The following is a 24,594-nucleotide window of genomic DNA, read 5'->3' on the forward strand; positions in this document are numbered from 1 at the left end:
TATTTGAAACAGACCTGGACACTGACAGGTCTATCGAAATGAGTTTATAGCTAAATATACTCAATATGTTATGTCAAAGATTATCTTGGAAACATAACAAGGTTATGGGGAAAAGGACACAAAGCACATCATTTTTAAGGCTTGTTGTAGAATTTCTTTCAGATTTGACATAAGTGGTAACTTGCATGCTTATATTTAGGTTGAACCATTTGAAATTGATAGTTTCATTTAGTTCAATCAAATAACAAGGGAGAAAAAAGTCTGCATTACTTCCTTTTTCACATTTATTTAAACGAGAGAATATACTATACTGAAAAAAGGCCCATCTATTTATTTCTCTTATCCAACTATTCTTGTTTTACATCTAGGACAACCAAATGTGCTACATTTTCATTTTCCAAATCTTACAATTTCAAAATACTTCCTAAAAAAAGATCCATAGCCTGTGCAAATGCAGTATTTATTTACCTGCAGGTTATATAGGGGTTGCTTTGGTGTATTAACTTCCTTGAGCAGACGATGAGATATGTCCCTTAACTCTAAAAGTCTGCAAGCAAGCTGAGGCTGCAGAAGTTTGGCAACTGATTTGGAGGATCTGGATATGCTGTTCAATCCTTGAATTAATGTTCCTCGGTTGATCTTGGCTAAAGCTACAGCCATTCTGATTTTGGATGTTTTTTGCACGGGTTCTCTTTTCTGGAAAATAAGCCTTTGAAAAGTGACTGATGTGTGATTCTCCAGTGCAGTATTTATTTATTAAAAAATTTTTAATTTAAAATATAGTTGATGTACAATATTGTTAGTCTCAGGTATACTATATAATTTGACATTTGCAAACAGTATGAAATGAATACCACAAGTCTAGTAACCATCTGTCCCCATACAAAGTTATTACAATATTATTGATCATCTTCCTTATGCTGTATATTGTATTCCCATTACTTATTATAGAACTGGAGATTTGTACCTCTTAATCCCCTTCACCTGTTTCGCTCACACTGCTCCCTCCCTCCATCCCCCCTCACCCTACCAGCAACCACCCATTTGTTTCCAGTGCATTATTAAAATCTACTTCAGGCAGAGACAAGTACCACATAACTGTACACTGTGCCTGATACTAAGTGTCCAATAATTATCTCCCACCCTCCTTACAACTCATTGGTCCCACCCCAGGTATTTAAATCTTTATATGAATATATGATTTTTTCCTTAGGATAAATATCCAGAATTAAGTTAGTAGCCTAAAAATATAAATTTTTCATTTTTCTCTCTGGATTTATCTGTTTTTTGCATTGATTTTTTAAAAAAGAGCTCTTTCAAAAGTAAACAATCTTGGGAACATATGTATATGTATAACTGATTCACTTTGTTATAAAGCAGAAACTAACACACCATTGTAAAGCAATTATACTCCAATAAAGATGTTTAAAAAAAAAAGTAAACAATCTTTTTTTTTAATATGTATTTATTTGGTTGCACTGGATCTTAGTTGTGCAGGCAGGCTCCTTAGTTGTGGCTCACAGGGTCCTTAGTTGCAGCTCTCCAGCTCCTTAGTTGCGGCACATGGGCTCCTTAGTTGTGGCATGTGAACTCTTAGTTGCAGCATGAATGTGGGATCTAGTTCCCTGACCAGGGATCAAACCCCGGGCCCCTGCATTGGGAGCGCAGAGTCTTAACCACTGCACCACCAGGGAAGTCCCAAAAGTAAACAATTCGTATTCAAATATCATTCAGTGTTTGAATTGTTCAAATAATAATTCTTATTCAAAACTGTTACAAATATTTTCCCAGCTTACTTTAAAATTTTTAAATGATAAAATATAGCATATATATATAATACATAATGTATAATTTACTTTAAAATATTTTTATTAGTTAAGGTGCATATCAAAGGAATGATTTTAATGATCCCAGACTCTTGCATCTTTCCATATACAGAAAAGTGCTAAATTCATCAACTTGAGATATCTGGGTTTTTTTAATTGAATGAAAAGTTCTTTAAATTCTACAGTGCTTTACAATTTTCAAAAGTTTAACATACATGATTTCATATAATCCCATAATAACCCCTTTTTTCCAATCCCCTAACCTTATGTTGTTCCCCCCCTTCCCTCTCCCCACTGGTAACCACAAGTTCGTTCTCTATATCTGTGAGTCTGCTTCTTTTTTGTTTTATTCACTAGTTTGTTGTATTTTTTAGATTCCACATATATGTGATAACATACAGTATTTGTCTTTCTCTGTCTGACGTATTTCACTTTAATGCCCTCCAAGTCTATCCATTTTGCTGCAAACTGCAAAATTTCATTCTTTTTTATGGCTAATATTCCATTGTATATATACACCACATCTTCTTTATCCATTCATCTGTTGATGGACACTTAGGTTGCTTCCATACCTTGGCAATTGTAAATAAATGTTGCTATGAACATTGGGGTGCATGTATCTTTTCGAATTAGTGTTTTTGATTTTTTGGATATATACCCAGGAGTCTAATTGCTGGGTCATATGACAGTTCTATTTTTAGTTTTTTGAGAAATCTCCATACTGTTTTCCATAGTGGCTACACCAATTTACATTCCCAGCAACAGTGTAGGAGGGTTCCTTTTTCTCCACATCCTCACCAACATTTATTTGTGTTCTTTTTGATGACAGCCATTCTGACAGGTGTGAGGAGATATCTCATTGTAGTTTTGATTTGCATTTCCCTGATGATTAGCAACGTTGAGCATCTTTTCATGTGCCTGTTGGCAATCTGCATTTCCTCTTTAGAAAAATGTCTTTTCAGTTCTTCTGCCAATTTTTTAATCAGGTTGTTAGATTTTTAAATGTTGAGTTGTATGAGCTGTTTATATATGTTGGACATTACCCCTTACCAGTCATATCATTTGCAAATATCTTCTCCCATTCAGTAGGTAGTCTTTTTGTTTAGTCAATGGTTTCCTTTGCTGTGCAAAAGATTTTAAGTTTAATTAGGTCCCATTTGTTTATTTTTGCTTTTGTTTCCTTTGCTTTAGGAGATGGATCAAAAAAAAAATATTGCTGCTATTTATGTCAAAGAGTGTTTTTCCTATGTTTTCCTCCAGGAGTTTTATAGTATCCAGTCTTACATTTAGGTCTTTAATCCATTCTGAGTTTATTTTTGTATGTGGTGCTACAGAACATTCTAATTTAATTCTTTTACAAGTAGCTGTCCAGTTTTCCCAGCACAGCTTATTGAAGAGACTGTCTTTTCTCCATTGTATATTCTTGCCTCCTTTGTCATAGATTAATTAACCATAAGTGTGTGGGTTTATGTCTGGGCTCTCTATTCCATTCCATTGATCGATGTGTCTGTTTTTGTGCCAGTACCATACTGTTTTGATTAGTATAGCTTTGTAGTATAATCTGAAGTCCAGGAGCCTGATTTCTCCAGTTTGTTCTTCCTTCTCAAGATTGCTTTGGCTATTTGGGGTCTTCTGTGTTTCCATATAAATTTTAAAATTATTTGTTCTAGTTCTGTGAAAAATGCCATTGATATTTTGATATGGATTTCACTGAATCTGTAGATTGCCTTGGGTGGTATGGTCATTTTAACAATATTAATTCTTCCAATCCAAAAATATGGTATATCTCTCCATCTGTTTTTGTGTCTTCAATTTCTTTCATTAGTGTCTTATACTTTTCCAAGTACAGGTCTTTTACCTCCACAGGTAGGTTTATTCCTAGGTATTTTATTCTTTTTTTTTTTTTTTTTATTCTTTTTGATGCAATGATAAATGGGATTATTTCCTTAACTTCTCTTTCTGATAGTCTGTTGTTAGTGTACAGAAATGCAACAGATTTTTAAATATTACTTTTGTATCCTGAAACTTTACCAAATTTATTGATGAGCTCTAGTAGTTTTCTGGTGGTGTCTTTAGGATTTTCTATGTATAGTATCATGTCATCTGCAAACAGTGACAGTTTTAGTTCTTCCTTTCCAATTTGGATTCCTTTGATTTTTTTTTCCTTCTCTGGTAGCTGTGGCTAGGACTTCTAAAACTACTTTTGAAAACTACTTTTGAATAAAAGTGGTGAGAGTGGACATCCTTGTATATAAAATATAGCATATATACATAATCATAATGTACAATTTACTTTAAATTTTTTAATGTTAAAATATAGCATACATACACAATGCATTGTACAGTTTAAAGAAAAATGAAACAAAAACCTTATATACTAATCCACAAGCTTACAAAACTTTTAGTTCTGAAAACTTCAAATCTTCTATGAGCATTCTGACAAAATATTTCTGGCATTTCTAAAACACAGGACATGTAGTTCTTTCTCTGTTCTAGCACAGGTTAGACTGCATTCCAGGCAACAGACAAGTATAATTTCCATTATTCATTTAAGTAATTTTATGAGCTATTCTGGCTTTTCAGTATATAACTTGGGGGAAAGAGTTGGTTAATAACACAAAGAAGCAACTTTGAATCTCATTTAATTATTGAGTACAAATATATAAGTGCAAAACATCTTTTGGATTTTTTGGTCTACAATAAGCATCATATATTTGTTTAAGAGCTAACATACTGTATATTTATTTTAAATGCCTCAACTTCTATCCTGAAGTCATAATTTTATTAGTGCTGTTTTTGTCATCAAAATTCAGTACTTCTCTTACTCTTCAGCATTTGTCATTGGAGATAACCAAAAGCTGTTCTAGCCTGTCAATGAAGATGTATTTCTGCAACACCTGGTGTCCTACTGTGGCTTAATCTATTAACTTTAGCAAAAAAGTCCCATTAGCCCACCTGTGGTCTCAACCCTCCTCGTCAGTAGAACAGTAGAGGATGGGCTAAGTTGTGGGCTGCTACAGTTGCTATAATTCCAAGCCACTTTAGAGCACAGCAATTCTTACAAGCAGTTATATGGTAGGTAGAACAAGTGAAAAGAACACACAGGTGCAATCACTTGATATTATCTAAGCTGGCTGCATGCACACCTTGAAGAGAAACCACATTGTCTGCAGTAACCAAAGTTCCTGCACATACAGATTCAATTTCTCTTGTGACGTTATGCTTTGCTGCACTGACTCTTCCTCCCAACTCCTCCTCAAGGTGGAGCAGCTGGAATAAGTTTGGTTTTACCTCTGATTACAATTTACAGTTGTCCCTAGGCATCCCATGTGGATTAGTTAGTTCCAGAACACCTGAGGATACCAAAATCGTGGATGCTTAAGTTCTTTACATAAAATGGCATAGTATTTGCGTATAGCCTATGCACATCCTCCTTTATACTTTAAATCATCTCTAGATTACTTATAAACCCTCATACAATGTAAGTGCTATGTAAATCAACAAACTTAAGTTTTGCTGTTTGGAACTTTCTGGAATTTTTTTTTTCCCCCGAATATTTTCAATCAGAGGTTGCTTGAATCCCTGGATACCAAGGGCCGACAGTACTGTGTTTTCTCTCATTATAATTTGTAACCAGAAGGTGAGGACCATATTGCCAGGGCAAACAGGAGTTGGATATGTGCAGTTCCACCTTTAGTGAAACCTTGTCTATGTGGTCATTCATTCAGTGTTTTAGGGACCCTTTATTTCTTCAGTTGCAAAACAACATTCTGTAGTTTCCCTCTCCTTATTTTGTGAGTTCCTTTACAAAATCTTAGTAATCTGTACGTGTTGGCCTGGATTCACTGACTTTACACATGTATTTCTATTAACCAGTCTTGATGCATTCCCCCAAACATTATACTAGATTGATCCATTCAACTTTCCTCTCTTTTACAAATTCTAAATTTTTATCTCTGTAGAAAAATAAGCTTATTTGTAATAAATAATCTATTAATCAAAACTCTCCTGTAAGGTTCATATAATCTGTGTTCACCAAAATACAGCATTTATTATAGACAATATTTTTAAAAATTCGAGTGCATTATAATAATGCTTTAGTGCATTTTGTGTTATCTTTCTCATTTTAGTCTCCTCCTGAGTTTATGGCTTTTTCCAACAGACTCAACTTGTTCCTAATTAATATCATCTTTGTTTCCCTTTAATGCTTAAATGGTTACAATATGACTGCACTTCCCTTTTAAAATGCCTTCCTTTTTTGATACTTTCCTACATAACTGAAAGAATTATTTCTAACAACAAAGTATGCTTCTGACCCCTTTTATTTTCCCTGCCCCAAAACATGAAATCAATTTGTTCCCAAGAAGACCATTATTGCTTTTAAGAAGAACAGTATATTAGAAACCAAATCTGGGCACGGGGGTGCATGGTCAATGGTTCTTCGTGGCTCTGGGAATACAAAGGTGACAGCATGGAAGAGCTACTTATATTCCTTAAGATGCAGAAGGAGACGTTCTTCTTCTTAAAAAAAACAGTCACCAGTTTATGATGATGGTTCCAATTCACTCTTACTTTCAGTGAGTTATTTTTTAAATTAGCTCTAACAGAAAATTTTTAAATAAAAGGTTTTCCCCTCTGAGGTACCAGCTTTTCCTTTTTGTCTACTATCTATGCTATGTATTTTCCTACCAAACCATATATGTAAATCTAAATGTTGAACTGAAATTAAGAAGTCCTCATTTCCTTCTTTTCCCTTTTTAATTTTTTGACCCTTGGCCTAAGCATCCTGGAATCAGTGGCAAAGTGTGCAAATTCAGATGATATTTTTTGTCATACGCTCATCATCTGAGCATATCAGCAAATGTCAGAAAAGAAAGTCCAACTCCCAACCACCACCACCACCTCAGAGATAAACAAAGATACTTAAAGACCATTTACCAAAAGAAACTTAGCATCATTTAATCAGATTGATTCAAGAATCCTGCTCCATATTTCTCTATTTGAGCTCCATTCTTTGAATATATATCCTGCTTTCCCCATTACTTTTCTTTTTTCCAGAGCCATGCCCATTCTTCTATCATCAGCAGTTTTAATGCTGAACTCCAATTTCTAGTAACATCAGCTTTTTACTACCCTACATCTATAAAACCAGCCTGTCAGCACATCTTATTCAGTTCTTTGTCTGAATAGTCCCAGAATTTGACCACTCCTCACTAGCCCCAGTACCAACACTCAGTCCATTTTATTTATATACCACTGTCATCTCGTCTCCAGACTTGAAAATTAGCCTCCTCAATGGCCTCCCTGCTTCCACCCTTCCCTTTCATTCTGTTCCTCAGCACATCAGCCAAAGAGACACAATTAAAACTTAGATCACATCAGATCTTGCTTTTCTGCTCAACCACTTCAGTGGCCTCCTGTTGCACTCAGTGTAAAAGCCAAAGTACATACAATGGTCTACAAGGTCCTACAAAGACTGCCTCTTCTTTACCTCCTTGGCCTCACAGTCTTTTTCTCTCCCTTTTCCTCCTTCATTATTTATTGAACTTGTTAGGTATACTCCCATCTCAGGGACTTTGAACTAACTATGCCATTTGATTCTCAGGGACACCAAGGTTTGCTCCCTCACTTCCTTCAAGTTTTTTCTTTTTTTAATTTTTATTGGAATATAGTTGATTTATAATGTATTAGTTTCAGGTGTACAAAGTGAATCAGTTATACATATACATATATCCACTCTTTTTTTTTTTTTAGATTCTTTTTCCATATAGGTCATTACAGAGTATTGAGTAGAGTTCCCTGTGCTATACAGTAGGTTCTTATTAGTTATCTATTTCATATTTAGTAGTGTGTATATGTCAGTCTCAATCTCGCAATTTATCCCTCCTCCCCCCCTTATCCCCTGGTAACTGCAAGTTTGTTTTCTACATCCGTGACTCTACTTCTATTTTTGTAAGTAAGTTCATTTGTACCCCCCCTTTATTTTAGATCCCACATATAAGCAATATCATATATTTGTCTTTCTGTGTGTGACTTACTTCACTCAGTATGACAATCTCTAGGTCCATCCATGTTGCCGCAGATGGCATTATTTTGTTCTTTTTTTATTGCTAAGTAATATTCCATGTGGTATGTATGTATCACATCTTCTTTATCCATTCCTCTGTTGATGGACATAGGTTGCTTTCATGTCCTGGCTATTGTAGATAGTGCTGCAATGAACACTGGGGTGCATGTATCTTTTTGTATTATGGTTTTCTCCGGGTATATGCCCAGGAGTGGGATTTCTGGGTCATATGGTAGTTCTATTTTACGTTTTTAAAGGAACCTCCATACTGTTCTCCATAGTGGCTGCACCAATTTACATTCCCACCAACACTGCAGGAGGGTTCCCTTTTCTCCACACCCCCTCCAGCATTTATTGTTTGTAGATTTTTTTGACTGGTGTGAGGTGATACCTCATTGCAGTTTTGACTTGCGTTTCTCTAATAATTAGCAATGTTGAACATCTTTCCATGTGCTTCTTGGCCATCTGTATGTCATCTTTGGAGAAATGTCTATTTAGATCTTCCCCCCATTTTTGATAGGGTTATTTGTTTTTTTGATATTGAGCTGCATGAGCTATTTGTATATTTTGGAGATTAATCCCTTGTCGGTTGCTTCATTTGCAAATATTTTCTCCCATTCTAAGGGTTTTGTTTTGTTAATGGTTTCCTTTGCTGTGCAAAAGCTTTTAGGTTTAACACATTTTTTTTTAAAGAAAATAAAATGTTCCTTTATTAAATTTAATTGAACATTATCCAAAGAATCACTTTTCCAAGGAGAGCAATCTGAGATTTTCTCATTGACAGTTAAACAATGCTTTACCACATAACTAGAGTTGACGAAATAATAAATTATGCCATATGTTCTTATCTAGATCATGCCCCCCAAGGCCCACACCACCATCCCCACCCCACCGTGGCTTTCCCCCCTTGGTGTCCATACGTTTGTTCTCTACATCTGTGTCTCAACTTCTGCCCTGCAAACCGGTTCATCTGTACCATTTTTCTAGTTCCACATACATGTGTTAATATGCGATATTTGTTTTTCTCTTTCTGACTTACTTCACTCTGTAGGACAGTCTCTAGATCTATCCACGTCTTAACAAATGACCCAATTTCGTTCCTTTTTACGGCTGATTAATATTCCATTGTATATATGTACCACAACTTCTTTATTCATTCGTCTGTCGATGGGCATTTAGGTTGCTTCCATGACCTGGCTATTGTAAATAGTGCTGCAATGAACATTGGGGTGCATGTGTCTTTCTGAATTACAGTTTTCTCTGGGTATATGTCCAGTAGTGGGATTGCTGGATCATATGGTAATTCTATTTTTAGTTTTTTAAGGAACCTCCATACTGTTCTCCATAGTGGCTGTATCAATTTACATTCCCACCAACAGTGCAAGAGGGTTCCCCTTTCTCCACACCCTCTCCAGCATTTGTTGTTTGTAGATTTTCTGATGATGCCCATTCTAACTGGTGTGAGGTGGTACCTCACAGTAGTTTTGATTTGCATTTCTCTAATAATTAGTGATGCTGAGCAGCTTTTCATGTGCTTCTTGGCCATCTGTATGTCTTCTTTGGAGAGACGTCTATTTAGGTCTTCTTCCCATTTTCGGATTGGGTTGTTTGTTTCTTTAATATTGAACTGCATGAGCTGTTTATATATTTTGGAGATTAATCCTTTGTCCATTGATTCGCTTGCAAATATTTTCTCCCATTCTGAGGGTTGTCTTTTCGTCTTGTTTATGGTTTCCTTTGGTGTGCAAAAGCTTTGAAGTTTCATTAGGTCCCATTTGTTTACTTTTGTTTTTATTTCCATTACTCTAGGAGGTGGATCAAAAAAGATCTTGCTGTGATTTAGGTCAAAGAGTGTTCTTCCTATGTTTTCCTCTAAGAGTTTTATAGTGACTGGTCTTACATTAAGGTCTCTAATCCATTTTGAGTTTATTTTTGTGTTTGGTGTTAGGGAGTGTTCTAACTTTATTCTTTTACATGTAGCTGTCCAGTTTTCCCAGCACCACTCATTGAAGAGACTGTCTTTTTCCCATTGTATATCCTTGCCTCCTTTGTCACAGATTAGTTGACCATAGGTGCATGGGTTTATCTCTGGGCTTTCTATCTTGTTCCATTGATCTATGTTTCTGTTTCTGTGCCAGTACCATATTGTCTTGATTACTGTAGCTTTGTAGTATAGTCTGAAGTCAGGGAGTCTGATTCCTCCAGCTCCGTTTTTTTCCCTCAAGACTGCTTTGGCTATTCGGGGTCTTTTGTATCTCCATCCAAATTTTAAGATTTTTTGTTCTAGTTGCGTAAAAAATGCCGTTGGTAATTTGATAGGGATTGCATTGAATCTGCAGATTGCTTTGGGTAGTATAGTCATTTTCACAATATTGATTTTTCCAATCCAAGAACACGGTATATCTCTCCATCTGTTGGTATCATCTTTAATTTCTTTCATCAGTGTCTTATAGTTTTCTGCATACAGGTCTTTTGTCTCCCTAGGTAGGTTTATTCCTAGGTATTTTATTCTTTTTGTTGCAATGGTAAATGGGAGTGTTTCCTTAATTTCTCTTTCAGATTTTTCATCATTAGTGTATAGGAATGCAAGAGATTTCTGTGCATTAATTTTGTATCCTGCAACTTTACCAAATTCATTGATTAGCTCTAGTAGTTTTCTGGTGGCATTTATAGGATTCTCTATGTATGGTATCATGTCATCTGCAAACAGTGAGTTTTACTTCTTCTTTTCCAATTTGTATTCCTTTTATTTCTTTTTCTTCTCTGATTGCCGTGGCTAGGACTTCCAAAACTATGTTGAATAATAGTGATGAGAGTGGACATCCTTGTCTTGTTCCTGATCTTAGAGGAAATGCTTTCATATTTTCACCATTGAGAATGATGTTTCCTGTGGGTTTGTTGTATATGGCCTTTATTATGTTGAGGTAGGTTCCCTCTATGCCCACTTTCTGGAGAGTTTTTATCATAAATGGGTGTTGAATTTTGTGAAAAGCTTTTTCTGCATCTATTGAGATGATCATATGGTTTTTATTATTCAATTTGTTAATATGGTGTATCACATTGATTCATTTGCATATATTGAAGAATCCTTGCATCCCTGGGATAAATCCCACTTGATATTGGTGTATGATCCTTTTTTTTTCTGACAGTTTTTTTTTTCACACACACAAACTGTATTTTATTTTTACAAGAAATAAATAAACTGACACCAAGCATTGTAAATGGATGACCACAACAAAAGCAACAATGATTGCAATTACCAAACACGAAACACACTCATACTACGTCATAATATTGAAATTCAGCCCAGTAATCCTCCACTGTAACAGCTCCTTGGTGTATGATCTTTTTAATGTGTTGTTGGATTCTGTTTGCTAGTATTTTGTTGAGGATTTTTGTATCTATGTTCATCAGTGGTATTGGTCTGTAATTTTCTTGTTTTGTAGGAGCTTTGTCTGGTTTTGGTATCAGGGTGACGGTCACCTCATAGAATGAGTTTGGGAGTGTTCCTTCCTCTGTAATTTTTTGGAAGAGTTTGAGAAGGATGGGTGTTAGCTCTTCTGTAAATGTTTGATAGAATTCACCTGTGAAGCCATCTGGTCCTGGACTTTTGTTTGTTGAGAGATTTTTTAATCACAGTTTCGATTTCATTACTTGTGATTGGTCTGTTCATATTTTCTGCTTCTTCCTGGTTCAGTCTTGGAAGGTTATACCTTTCTAAGAATTTGTCCATTTCTTCCAGGTTGTCTATTTTATTGGCATAGAGTTGCTTGTAGTAGTCTCTTAGGATGCTTTGTATTTCTGCGGTGTCTGTTGTAACTTCTCCTTTTTCATTTCTGATTTTATTGATTTGAGTCCTCTCCCTCTTTTTCTTGATGAGTCTGGCTAATGGTTTATCAATTTTGTTTATCTTCTCAAAGAACCAGGTTTTAGTTTTATTGATCTTTGCTATTGTTTTCTATGTTTCTATTTCATTTATTTCTGATCTGATCTTTATGATTTCTTTTCTTCTGCTAACTTTGGGTTTTGTTTGTTCTTCTTTCTCTTAGGTGTAAGTTCTTTTAGGTGTAAGGATAGATTGTTTATTTGAGATTTTTCTTGTTTCTTGAGTTAGGCTTGTATAGCTATAAACCTCTCTCTTAGAACTGCTTTTGCTACAGCCCATAGGTTTTGGATCATCGTGTTTTCATTGTCATTTGTTTCTAGGTATTTTTTGATTTCCTCTTTGATTTCTTCAGTGATCTCTTGGTTAATTAGTAATGTATTGTTTAGCTTCCATGTATTTGTGTTTTTTACATTTTTTTCCATAATTCATTTCTAATCTCATAGCATTGTGGTCAGAAAAGGTGTTTGATATGATTTCAATTTTCTTAAATTTACTGAGGCTTGATTTGTGACCCAAGATGTGATCTATCCTGGAGAATGTTCTGTGCGCACTTGAGAAGAAAGTGTAATCTGCTGTTTTTGGATGGAATGTCCTATAAATATCAATTAAATCTATCTGGTCTATTGTGTCATTTAAAGCTTGTGTTTCGTTATTAATTTTTTGTTTGGATGATCTGTCCATTGGTGTAAGTGAGGTGTTAAAGTCCCCCACTATTATTGTGTTACTGTCGATTTCCTCTTTTATAGCTCTTAGCAGTTGCCTTATGTATTGAGGTGCTCCTATGTTGGGTGCATATATGTTTATAATTGTTATATCTTCTTCTTGGATTGATCCCTTGATCGTTATGTAGTGTCCTTCCTTGTCTTTTGTAACATTCTTTATTTTAAAGTCTATTTTATCTGATATGAGTATTGCTACTCCAGCTTTCTTTTGATTTCCATTTGCATGGAATATCTTTTTGCATCCCCTCACTTGCACTCTGTATGTGTCCCTAGGTCTGACGTGGGTCTCTTATAGACAGCATATATATGGGTCTTGTTATTGTATCCATTCAACAAGCCTGTGTCTTTTGGTTGGAGCATTTAATCCATTCACGCTTAGGGTAATTATTGATATGTATGTTCCTATGACCATTTTCTTAATTGTTTTGGGTTTGTTTTTGTAGGTCCTTTTCTTCTCTTGTGTTTCCCATGTAGAGAAGTTCCTTTAGCATTTGTTGTAGAGCTGGTTTGGTGGTGCTGAATTCGCTTAGCTTTTGCTTATCTGTAAAGCTTTTGATTTCTCCATCAAGTCTGAATTAGATCCGTGCTGGGTAGAGTAATCTTGGTTGTAGGTTCTTCTCTTTCATCACTTTAAGTATATCATGCCACTCCCTTCTGGCTTGTAGAGTTTCTGCTGAGAAATCAGCTGTTAACCTTATGGGAGTTCCCTTGTATGTTATTTGTCACTTTTCCCTTGCTGCTTTCAATAATTTTTCTTTGTCTTTAATTTTTGCCAGCTTGATTACTATGTGTCTCGGCGTGTTTCTCCTTGGGTTTATCCTGTATGGGACTCGCTGCGCTTCCTGGACTTGGGTGGCTATTTCCTGTCCCATGTTAGGGAAGTGTTCGACTATAATCTCTTCAAATATTTTTTCTGGTCCTTTCTCTCTCTCTTCTCCTTCTGGGACCCCTATAATGCGAATGTTGTTGTGTTTAATGTTGTCCCAGAGGTCTCTTAGGCTGTCTTCATTTCTTTTCGTTCTTTTTTCTTTAGTCTGTTCCACAGCAGTGAATTCCACCATTCTGTCTTCCAGGTCACTTATCCATTCTTCTGCCTCAGTTATTCTGCTATTGATTCCTTTTAGTGTATTTTTCATCTCAGTTATTGTATTGTTCATCTCGGTTTGTTTGTTTTTTAATTCTTCTAGGTCTTTGTTAAACATTTCTTGCATTGTCTCGATCTTTGCCTCCATTCTTTTTCCGAGGTCCTGGATCATCTTCACTATGATTATTCTGAAGTCTTTTTCTGGAAGGTTGCCTATCTCCACTTCATTTAGTTGTTTTTCTGGGGTTTTATCTTGTTCCTTCATCTGGTACATAGCTCTCTGCCTTTTCATCTTGTCTATCTTTCTGTGAATGTCAAGTGTAACACATTTTTGACAGAAGACGTATTACAGCCACAGGCGTTAGTTTCTGCAAAAATCCCCTGGGTCAATAATTTGTTAATTAGATCCCATTTGTTTATTTTTGTTTTTATTTTCATTACTCTAGGAGGTAGATACTTCCTTTAAGTCTTAATTCAAGAATCACTTTCTCACTAAGACCCTCTTGGTCACCCTACCTTTCCCATCAATTGTTCTCCCCATCCCTACCCCTACTTCATATCCTTTCTCTGCTATGTGCTTTCTTTCCCTTAAGACCTACCATTAATATAATATGTAGTTTATTTTCCTTGTTTACTGGTTTTCTACTTGACTAGGTTATAAGTTTCGGGTTTTTTTAGGACATAAGTTTTATGGCAGCAGTGTTCTATATCCATCTGGCTCACTGATCTTTCCCCAGTGCCTAGAATAGTGTCTGGCACATAGTAGGTGCTCTACAAATATATTCATTTAAATGAACAAATGAAAAATATCAGAAAAATATAACAAGTTAGTATTGAAAAAATTTGGAAAAATATAACAAATATTAAATTAGAAACTACCCAGAAAGATTTCAGTGCACAATGTGCTCTGCAAATTTTCACAATAATGATAGTGTCCCACAAGAAAAAACTCACCAAAGACAAAAATACAACTGAATTATCGAACACTCTAGTTACAATTCTACTCTCATTATATTTAGAAACCCCAATACCAATACAAGTAATTTCCAGACATCACTGGTGCATCCCCAGTGAAACCGTGCCCCACAAGGTTAAAAAGCTCATTCTGAAACTGTGCCCCATAGGGTTAACAGAAACTGGTGACTGACAGCAATTCTTTAGCTTGTCTTACAGAACAGCAGATAAGGGAGCGTCTTGTTAAAAACCCCTATGCTTGTAATCTGCCTTCACTGATCAAGCTTGCCTTAACTGTTCCTGCAAATTGCGTACCTTCCAAGCTTCACGTAGCTTAGACAAATACTGTATATCACCAGACTCCTTTAACCACCCCATACAGATAACACCTCTGACATATGGGTCATTACAGTAATGGCTGCTTCAGAAACATGGAGCTAATCTTGCCCAGTTCAAACTGGTCAAGACCACTTGACCATTCAACTGAGCCTGCTCAAGTGTGCAATGGGTGACCTTTTGACATCTGAGGCCCGAAAGTTCCACCCTCAGATCATGCTAACACCCACATTTTCTGAACATACATCCTGTGAAGAAGCATGTAACTCAGATATGCCTGCAGAGAGCAGACATTACCTCACCTTTTTCTTGCCTCCAAACACCTTCACCAGCATCTCTGACTACCCTATACTCGTCATGCACAAATAATCCAAGCCCCTTGCCTTTGGGGAGGTGGATCAGAGATTTGCTCTCCTGTTTCCTCACTTGGCTGCCTCTTGAATAAACCCTTTCTCTGCTGCAAACCTCAGCGTCTCAGCATTAGGCTTTCTGCATATCGGGCAAAGAAACCTGGTTTGGTAACACCAGCAGTTTTTGTCCCACATGTTTAAAAAAAAAAAAAAGAAAGCATAGAGAATTCAGAAAAATGTATCTACAGATGTAAAAGCCAAAATTTTGCACGGATTCTATTATGCTCTGTCTACAATCCTCAATTTTGTAGTATACAGTTAAGTGCAAGATAATTACAGAAAATACATAACCACCTTTCATAATTAAAACCCACAAAATTGACCCTGTTTCCCATAAAAGATTTCTCTCATTCAAGTGAAGATTATCTGAATTAAAAATTTCTAATTCCCTAATTGTAGCATGCATTTTTTCATTCGTTCAAATTTAAAAGTTTAATATTTTAAAGTCCTCATATGGAAATCATTTGCAATTTGCAAGTGTAAACCTTAAAAAGTTACTTTTACTAAAAGATGTGGATACTGAGCGTATTGGGGTCTGGGCTGGTTGGAAGGGAGGGAGTGGAGAGTACAAGAACTTAGAAGCCAGGACCTCAAGTCAAAATTCTAAAATTAACTTTCCCCAGCCCCAGAAAAAAAATGTCCTTCAAAATCTTTAGCCATGAAGAACTATTTAATAGCCATTATTCTCTGTGTATTTCTCTATAAAAATTCCACCACCATCACTCCCACCAAATCTCTAAATCTTTTTTTTTTACTCCAGGCCAGCAACATGGCTTTTTCCTAAATAAATAAAAATACCAATCACAAAACTTAGAGATTTAAAATACAACCCAATTAATAAAGCCCTCTAAGTAGTCTTAAAACCATTCTTTTCAGTATGTTTGGGAACTATGGACCACACTAGAAATAATAAAATCTGCAACATTTATAATCTGACCTTTAAAAATAATCTAGTTAAGAACAGAGTATTAGCATTGTTTTCTGGATAATTTATTTTTGAAGAGCAAATAACTTCAATGTGTTATAATATCCCCTAACTACTCAGGTTTCCTGCCACTCTCAGCAACACTTTCTTCAAAGTAAATGGTGGAAAAAGAACAATGTAAGTGTTTTGAAAATGAGAAATAAAGTAACTTTATGTTTATATTCTTCTCTTGGGTTGGGTATAGCTCTTATAAGTGAACGACTTCAGGGATTTGGAAATAGGAACTTAGAGTTCTTTGGGGATCAGAATATCAATCTATTTCACATAAAGCATACTTATGGCTCTAGTGATAATGAGGCTATGCAGAGGGTAGGAAGAGAGGAAGGGAGTTGGAAAGAAAGTTGCAACTTTGATTAAATAAAACCCAGTTTCTCTAATGTTGGCAATGGTGGGAGAATCACAACTTGGAAGGACAACAGGGCTTTCCAGGCCTAGGCTTCCTTGGCTTTACCTTGAGGTTTTCTCAATAATTACTGACACTACTGTGCTGGCCTTAACCATTTTACATCCTAGACCAAGCATCTCTTTCCTTAATACTCCAGAGCATAGCCAAGAAAAGTCTCTCATGTTTCAAAAGAATTTATACCAAGACTAGGGGAATACAAAAAGAGGAAGCAACTAGACACCAAGATTAAGATATGGAATTACAAAATCCATTTTGCCCTCTAGAGCTTTTAAGGCTTATCCTCTGCTACTTAGCCAGCCACCACCTAGATGCCACCTTACCACTGTGCATCCAGATACTGACATTTCAGTATCACTCCTTCCTAAAGTCTAGACCCAAGACTGACGCCATTTATTCAAATTTACTTAACATTCTGGAAACATGCTATGATATTTCATACATTTTTGGCATGACACTGCTTCCTTTGGAATATTTTTCCCTGTTCCTACCCACTTACCTGATCCCTTTCTTCACCTTGAGAATTCCAATTCATCCTCTGAGACCCAGTCTAAGCATCTTTCCTCCATGAAGTCTTCTCTGACTACCCTATGTAGAGTCATTCCTTCCTCTAAATTGTATATGCCTCTTACCATATTCCATTGCAATTACTTGTTTATAACTCTGTCTCCATGAGATTAAGCTCACTGACTGAAGGAACCCTGCCTTGTTTAATCTCTGTATTCCTTCTTCCCAGTTCCAGGCAAAGTATTTATTAAGTGTCTAATGCCTGGTTATCTGGATGAATGGTTAAAGGTAGCTCTAATACCTCTCCTTTGGAATGAAATATACAGACTTTGTGATTACTATGTTACTCACAGTGCTTTTTTGTTTACTTCCAGGTTTTAGCTATGTTCCTCATGTTGACATTGCCAAAAGTCTGATTTCTGGATAAGTAGGTTGTTACTGTACCATATAACTTTACAACATACTCTATTCCAACTGTGGCCAAAATGACTAAAACAACACTTTTCCATTAAGAGTTGTGTACTTTTGGGACTTCCATTGTGGTCCAGTGGCTAAGACTCTGTGCTTCCAGAGTACAAGGGGGCAAGGGGGCCGGGGTTCGATCCCTGGTCAGGAAACCAGACCCCACATGCCACAACTAAGAGTTCGCATGCTGCAACTAAAGATCCCGCGTGCCACAACAAAGATCTCACATGCCACAACAAAGATCCTGCATGCCACAATGAAGATCCCGCATGCCCCAACTAAGACCCGGTGCAGCCAAATAAATAAATATTTTTTAAAAACGAGTTGTGTACTTTTGAGTAAATCAGGTTACATGTGTCCCCTAAACAAGATGTTACTTTTTCCTAACTAAATGTCTTTACGATTCTCTACCTATCTCCTTCCACTCCCAATATTATATCTAAAACCTTTTTGCAACAGACGTTTAAAACATATGCATATATACTTTAAATTGATATTACTATTTTCTTTCCACATTAAAACACACATCCATGCCATATTTATCTTTCCATTGTTATAACTTATATCAGTTATGTTTTTTCACTGACTTAATTGCCACAGATTTTAAAGTACATCTAGGTATTTTTCTGATTTTATATTAAGCAAATCTTAAGTAAACTACATTGCAATTGTATCTATGAGAAAGTTCTGGATTTCCAATCTAATGGTAGTGCGACTGTCCTTAAACTTTATTTATCTTTCTACCTCACTTCCTTGTCCACAGTCTTTCTGCTTTCCGTAGACCCCTCGCAATGAGTAAGAGTTGAAATGGTGTTTTTCTGAGGTGAAAGTAATGTTTTCCTAAGCTTCAAATACTGATCTCAAAATCACAAATTAAATAATTGGTACTAAAAATACAATATACTTTTTATAATCCTTTCAAAGTTATAAAATCACATTACCTGATTAGACTGTGATAATCTTAGGATGGTAGGGAATTCATCTTTAAACTCATCTATAAGGCCCATGATTACTTTCTGGATTCCCTCGACTAAGACAAAAAGAAGTTAGGGGGTTAAAAAAAAAAAAGCTTAACTAAAAATCCCCTAAACATAATTTAAAAGATCATGGAACACTGGGTCCACCTTGGGGATTTAATTCCCAGTTTCCACACCCATATCCCCTTTACAAGAAGACTGTGCATACTTCTTCCAGAAAAGTTCTTCAACACCTGCCCACATATCCACCCAACAGGTTTGACTGGCATGTTGAGTTCTTGCGTGGGTTCCTAGTTCGTGGCAAGCTTACAGGCCTGGGCACTGCTTGTCCTACTCTACCATTAGTGAGGGATGATGGCAGCCCTCCACTCAGGAACGCAGGCAAGGACAGAACCTGCAGCTCACTGCAGGGATTCTCTGTTACTTCACAATGGGCCTCTGAGAACTTGTTACAGAATCCTCTGAAATCACTCTGGCAGTGAGGAGGAAGAGTGTGTTTGGAGGCACAAGGGGAGGAGAAATGGGATTGAAAAATGAAGCACACTAAGGAGTTCTGCAATATGAATTGAATTTTGTCCCAATTTCTGCAGTGATACTTCAATTATTGGATCACCTGAGAACAAAGCTCCCTTTGAAAAAAGTTGGCATACGCTTTAAAAGAAATGCTTCACATTTGATGCCACGTGGAAGAGAAACACCAGCAGTTAACTCAGAAAGACTTCTGAACAGGTTGTTTTTCCTTCACCCAAATGAGGATCACTATATCAGACCCAGGCAAAATCGTGAAGTCTTTGGTTTGCCTTCTTTAAAATCTCAACCTTTTTTTCTTCTTCATCTTTGTCTCTTCTAGTACTCTCCCACTTCAGATGACCATTATTTTCCCCTTATCAAACATGGGAAGAACTGCATATTATGCAGACTTGATTGACTACCTGGTTATATTTTAGTGTGGATGAGCTGCGTTGGTTAACTCAAATCCCATTTTATTTATTTTTTTATTAATTTTTAAAAATAAATTTATTTATTTTATTTATTTTTGGCTGCGTTGGGTCTTCGTTGCTGTGTGCGGCTTTCTCTAGTTGCGGCAAGCAGGGGCTATTCTTCGGTGTGGTGCGCGGGCTTCTCGTTGCGGTGGCTTCTATTGTTGGGGAGCACAGGCTCTAGGCACGTGGGCTATAGTAGTTGTGGCACACGGGCTCAGTAGTTGTGGCTCGTGGGCTCTAGAGCGCAGGCTCAGTAGTTGTGGCGCATGGGCTTAGTTGCTCTGGCTCTAGAGCGCAGGCTCAGTAGTTGTGGCACATGGGCTTAGTGTCTCCGCGGCATGTGGGATCTTCCCGGGCCAGGGCTCGAACCCGTGTCCCCTGCATTGGTAGGCAGATTCTTAACCACTGTGCCACCCAAAAATCCCATTTTAATTTGAAGCCTTTATATTTAACTGCAGCTAGATGGATTTCTTTGGCAGGCATAAAACTGGCTGCTGGAGGTCTATTTAGGGGAAATGTCGGGAAAGAGAAATGTTCATCAAAGGATTCCTCTAGATTGTGAAGCCTGCCAGATCCCCAGCTTTCACTTTGTCCTTAGTCCTTGTCTGCCTGAGAATACTCTCCATCACAGCACAACCACCTCTCTGAACCTTAACAGAACCTGCTTTCCTCCATCATAAATCTAATGCTTAAGAAAATTATACCCTTAACATTTGGAAAGTGAAATCTATTGCCAGAAAGAATTATTAGACAATGATGAACACACAAACTGGGAGTCTATAAGAAAATGAAAACTTTATTTGTCCTATTAAGATAACTTGGCTATCAGAGTCTACCAGAGTAACATCTGTTAGGACCTGCTCTCTCTGGTCTACTTCTATGTTCTCCACTCCCATCAACTCCCTAATTCTTTTTTCCATCTGCCCACCCTCAATGTCCTAGCTCCCAGTTGTTTCACTCAGTTTTCTTTTCATCCATTCTCATCCTCCTAGGCAGCCTATAAAACTAACAAATCTACAAGAAAAACATATCATGTTAATATTTCCCACACTTCAAGCTTAACTGACTCTTTGTTAATTATTCTAACAAAATTCTTTTTGTCTTTTCTTTCTTAATGACCCTCTCTCAGGATGGGGGAGTGGTAGAAAAAGGCAGGGAGTGATAAGTAAAAACATTCCACCTTGCCACGCTTAACATTTGTGACCATATCTGAAAATGTTTTGGTTTTTATTTAATCATATCTTATACCTATATCCTCACACATCTTACATTATTACAGATAAAGTTATTTGAAATAATGTCAATGGTTATCTTTAGTTGTTATTCTTTACAACTTATAATTGAGTGCTCCATACTTATAAAATAAATTCTAATAAGAATCTGAGGCAGTTTGTATGTAGGATGTTTGAAAATTGAATCATTTGAAATGTACTAAGGGAACTTATTCTTTAAAAGTAACTAACCCTAGATAAATTCTTTTATAAGGTAAATAACCATCTTTTTCCCACGAAAAATAAATACCTGCTATGTATCTTGTAAATACAGATTTTCAAAGATGTTTCAAAATAGATATAACATTTTGCTTCTCCTTAAAAATTATTTAATAACTATATTCTACAATTCCAGTTGGGTACCATTAGTATGGTACCCAACCATATTAATGGATGGAAAGACCAATGGAAGTCCTCAAATAGTTACAGTAAAATGACAGGCCACACAGGGAACAGAATTAGCAACATTGGTATTGCTACCCAACTGTGGGAACTGCTGAGGTTCATTAGATGGTAGGAGGCTGGGAAGCAGATTTGTTGTTGTCTGTTTCCTGCATCACAATATAAACTTCATGAGCTCAGGGTCTTTGGTTGGCTCAAGGCTATATTCCCAATAAGTAGATAATGCTTTTACAATTTTACAAAAATATTTCCTGGAAGAATATAATCATATTTGTTACTTACGTCTTAGGCAGGATGAAAATTTTTATCATTAACAAATTCATCATGGAGTCAATTAACTGATATGTAAATGCAAAATAAGACACATTACATATACATACACACACATAATGTTTATCAAACACTATGGGAAGAAAACTTTTTTTCCCCACACACAAAGCACATTTTAATTTATTTTACCCATGACAGTGACATGACCTAAATAATTAACTGAATTAATTCAAGATGAGCACAGTAAGAACTAGAAAATAGATACACTGGGAACATATGTCTTTGATTTTTCTTTACACTTTTTTAGCTAGATAATACTGAGTAGATTAATTGCAGCCTATTATTCTATATATTTGAGGATAGAAAATAAAAGTGTAGCAAGTTCATGGATTTAGTACTGATAAAAACATGAGTAAATGAAAATATATGATGCAGTAGAGATCAAAAGAATATACCTGTAATACACTATATATAAAATAGATAACTCATAAGGACCTACTGTATGGCACAGGGAACGCTACTCAATACTCATTCGTTCATATGGCTGAGTAATATTCTATTGTATGTATATACCACATCTTCCTAATCTAGTCATCTGTCGATGGGCATTTAGGTTGTTTCCATGTCTTGGCTACTGTAAATAGTACTGCTATGAACATTGGGGTGCATGTATCTTATCGAATTAGAAGTTTTTTGAGTGACTTTAGAACACAGTTCAGAACATTCCAAGGACAAAAAGAACTAGAAAAGCCATTTTAGATTTCATTCAGTCATTTCCTTGGAAGTATTGATATTGGTTTTGTTATTTGAAATTTTTTTCCTCATAATGCAGTATAAACACATTTTGGGGTTAATAATGTTAGGAATCAAGAATTTCAGGATAAGAGAAAAAAAAACCTAATTATAAAATCAAAGAACAAAGTAAAACACTGTAATGTTAAACAGAATTGACTATATCATCATAAACTCATGATTTTTAAAAATACATTTTTTCTAGCTATACAGAATGAAATAACTAGAAACACTGCCAACACAGTAGAAAAGAGCACCCCTAGCACCCAGATTCTGGGCCTCTTTTTTTAAATTAATTAATTAATTAATTAATCTATTTATTTATTTTTGGCTGTGTTGGGTCTTCATTGCTGCATGCAGGCTTTCTCTAGTTGCGGTGAGCAGGGGCTACTCTTCGTTGTGGTGTGCAGGCTTCTCATTGCGGTGGCTTCTCTTGTTGTGGAGCATGGGCTCTAGGCACATGGGCTTCAGTAGTTGTGGGCTCTAGAGCGCAGGCTCAGTAGTTGTGGCACACGGGCTTAGTTGTTCCACGGCATGTGGGATCTTCCTGGACCAGGGCTCGAACCCATGTCCCCTGCATTGGCATGTGGATTCTTAACCACTGCACCACCAGGGAAGTCCCTTTGGGCTTTAATATAATTCCCCCCTACCATGAGCCAGGACTCCTTGAAGAAATAGCTGACATCAGTCTGCAGCAGCAGAAGTACAAGATGAAGCAAGGAGATCTCAGGCCAGAAAGGAAGAAAGCTTTTTGAAGATTAATGGGGTCCTATTAGGAGGACACAGAAGGCAGCTGGAAGGAGCTACAAAGGCCTCCTTTACAATGGAAGACTCAGGCCATGTGAATGTTCACTGCTGCACTAATTGTAATATCAAGAAATTATAAGCAACCCAAACATTCATTCTTCAACTACAGAATTAATAAATCTATTATAATATACCCATAATGGTTACTCTACAGCAGTAAACATGAACGAATTACAGCTACATGCAACATCGTGAATAAATCTCAGTAATATAATAATTTTGAATGAGAAAAAAGCAAGATACAGAAAAAAAAGCAGAGCATGATTTCATTTATATGAAGTTCAAAAACACTCAAAACTAAGCAATATATTAGGAGTACACATATATGTGGCAAAAGAGAGAAAAAAACCAAGGGAACCATAAACATAAAATTCAGGATAGTGGTTACTATTTCTGAGAGAAGAATGAAGAGATGGGGTTGCACAAGGCCACATAAGGATTTTGAAGGTAATGGTAGTGTAATTTTTTCTAAAACTTAATCATGTGTACGGGTATCGAAGGACTATAATCTTTATCCCTTACAATGATATATAAATATATCTTCTCAATATTTAATAAAAACAATGAAAGGAAATAACCTGTTGAACAAATTGCTGTAACAACTTTGGTAAAAAACAGTCATTAAAAGCTATTCCAGTAATAATGGTAAAGGGACTCTTTTCATTCATTCGATACTTACTGAGCACCTACTATGTGTCATCACTGTTCAGCACTGGGAATAGGGTAGTGAATAAAATAGACAAAAACCGGGCTTCCCTGGTGGTGCAGTGGTTGAGAATCTGCCTGCCAGTGCAGGGGACACGGGTTCGAGCCCTGGTCTGGGAAGATCCCACACGCCACGGAGCAACTAGGCCCATGAGCCACAACTACTCAGCCTGCGCGTCTGGAGCTTGTGCTCCGCAAAAAGGGAGGCCGCGATGGTGAGAGGCCTGCACACCGCAATGAAGAGTGGTCCCCGCTCGCCGCAACTAGAGAAAGCCCATGCACAGAAACGAAGACCCAACACAGCCAAAAATAAATAAATAAATAAATTTAATTTAATTTAAAAAATAGACAAAAACCCTTGCTCTACTGGAACTTACATCCAGTGGAACAGAATCAAACTATGTGCTATTTTCTATGGACCTAGAAAAGCCATTTCTTTCATTAGTAACTTGCTCAGATTTTGAGGTGAATGTTTCACAACTATATTCTATATAACATGTGAAAAAACTAACTACATATGATATAAAATATTCTTCTGATTGAAAAGATCTTATTTTAGCCTTAGAAAAGTTTGTTACAAATCTATGTTTTAGATGAAAATCTTTCTTTTCTTACATCTCCCTCTTCAAATCTGTAGTCATAACCAGAAATAAGAGTTTTTGAGCAGCTATGTATCTTCTAATAGACATCTCCACTTTGGAAACAGGCAATCTAAAATTGAAGCCTTTCAAGCAAAGCAATA

General features: G+C 36.4%; 2 protein-coding genes across 2 annotated transcripts in view; both read right to left on the minus strand.

Annotated features, from left to right (window-relative positions):
* SPATA9 (spermatogenesis associated 9) overlaps positions 1 to 19,791 on the minus strand; it is a 38,017-nt gene extending 18,226 nt beyond the window's left edge. Inside the window, exons 1-3 of the mRNA XM_082378601.1 lie at positions 18,831 to 19,791; positions 18,587 to 18,675; positions 469 to 696 (exon numbers count right to left, since the gene is read on the minus strand). Of these exons, the coding sequence (XP_082234727.1) occupies positions 469 to 696; positions 18,587 to 18,675; positions 18,831 to 18,891 (378 nt within the window). The 5' untranslated portion in view covers positions 18,892 to 19,791. The remainder of the gene's footprint in view (positions 1 to 468; positions 697 to 18,586; positions 18,676 to 18,830) is intronic.
* Positions 19,792 to 21,299: 1,508 nt separating this feature from the next.
* Positions 21,300 to 24,594, minus strand: part of LOC309622470 (uncharacterized protein) — a gene marked incomplete at its 5' end in the record, with an annotated part of 41,839 nt that continues 38,544 nt past the window's right edge. The window contains one exon of the mRNA XM_082378524.1: positions 21,300 to 21,529. Coding sequence (XP_082234650.1) covers positions 21,433 to 21,529 — 97 coding nt within the window. The 3' untranslated portion in view covers positions 21,300 to 21,432. The remainder of the gene's footprint in view (positions 21,530 to 24,594) is intronic.

Source organism: Balaenoptera borealis (genome assembly GCF_965194805.1).
Source record: "Balaenoptera borealis genome assembly, chromosome: 2".
Lineage (NCBI taxonomy): Eukaryota > Metazoa > Chordata > Mammalia > Artiodactyla > Balaenopteridae > Balaenoptera > Balaenoptera borealis.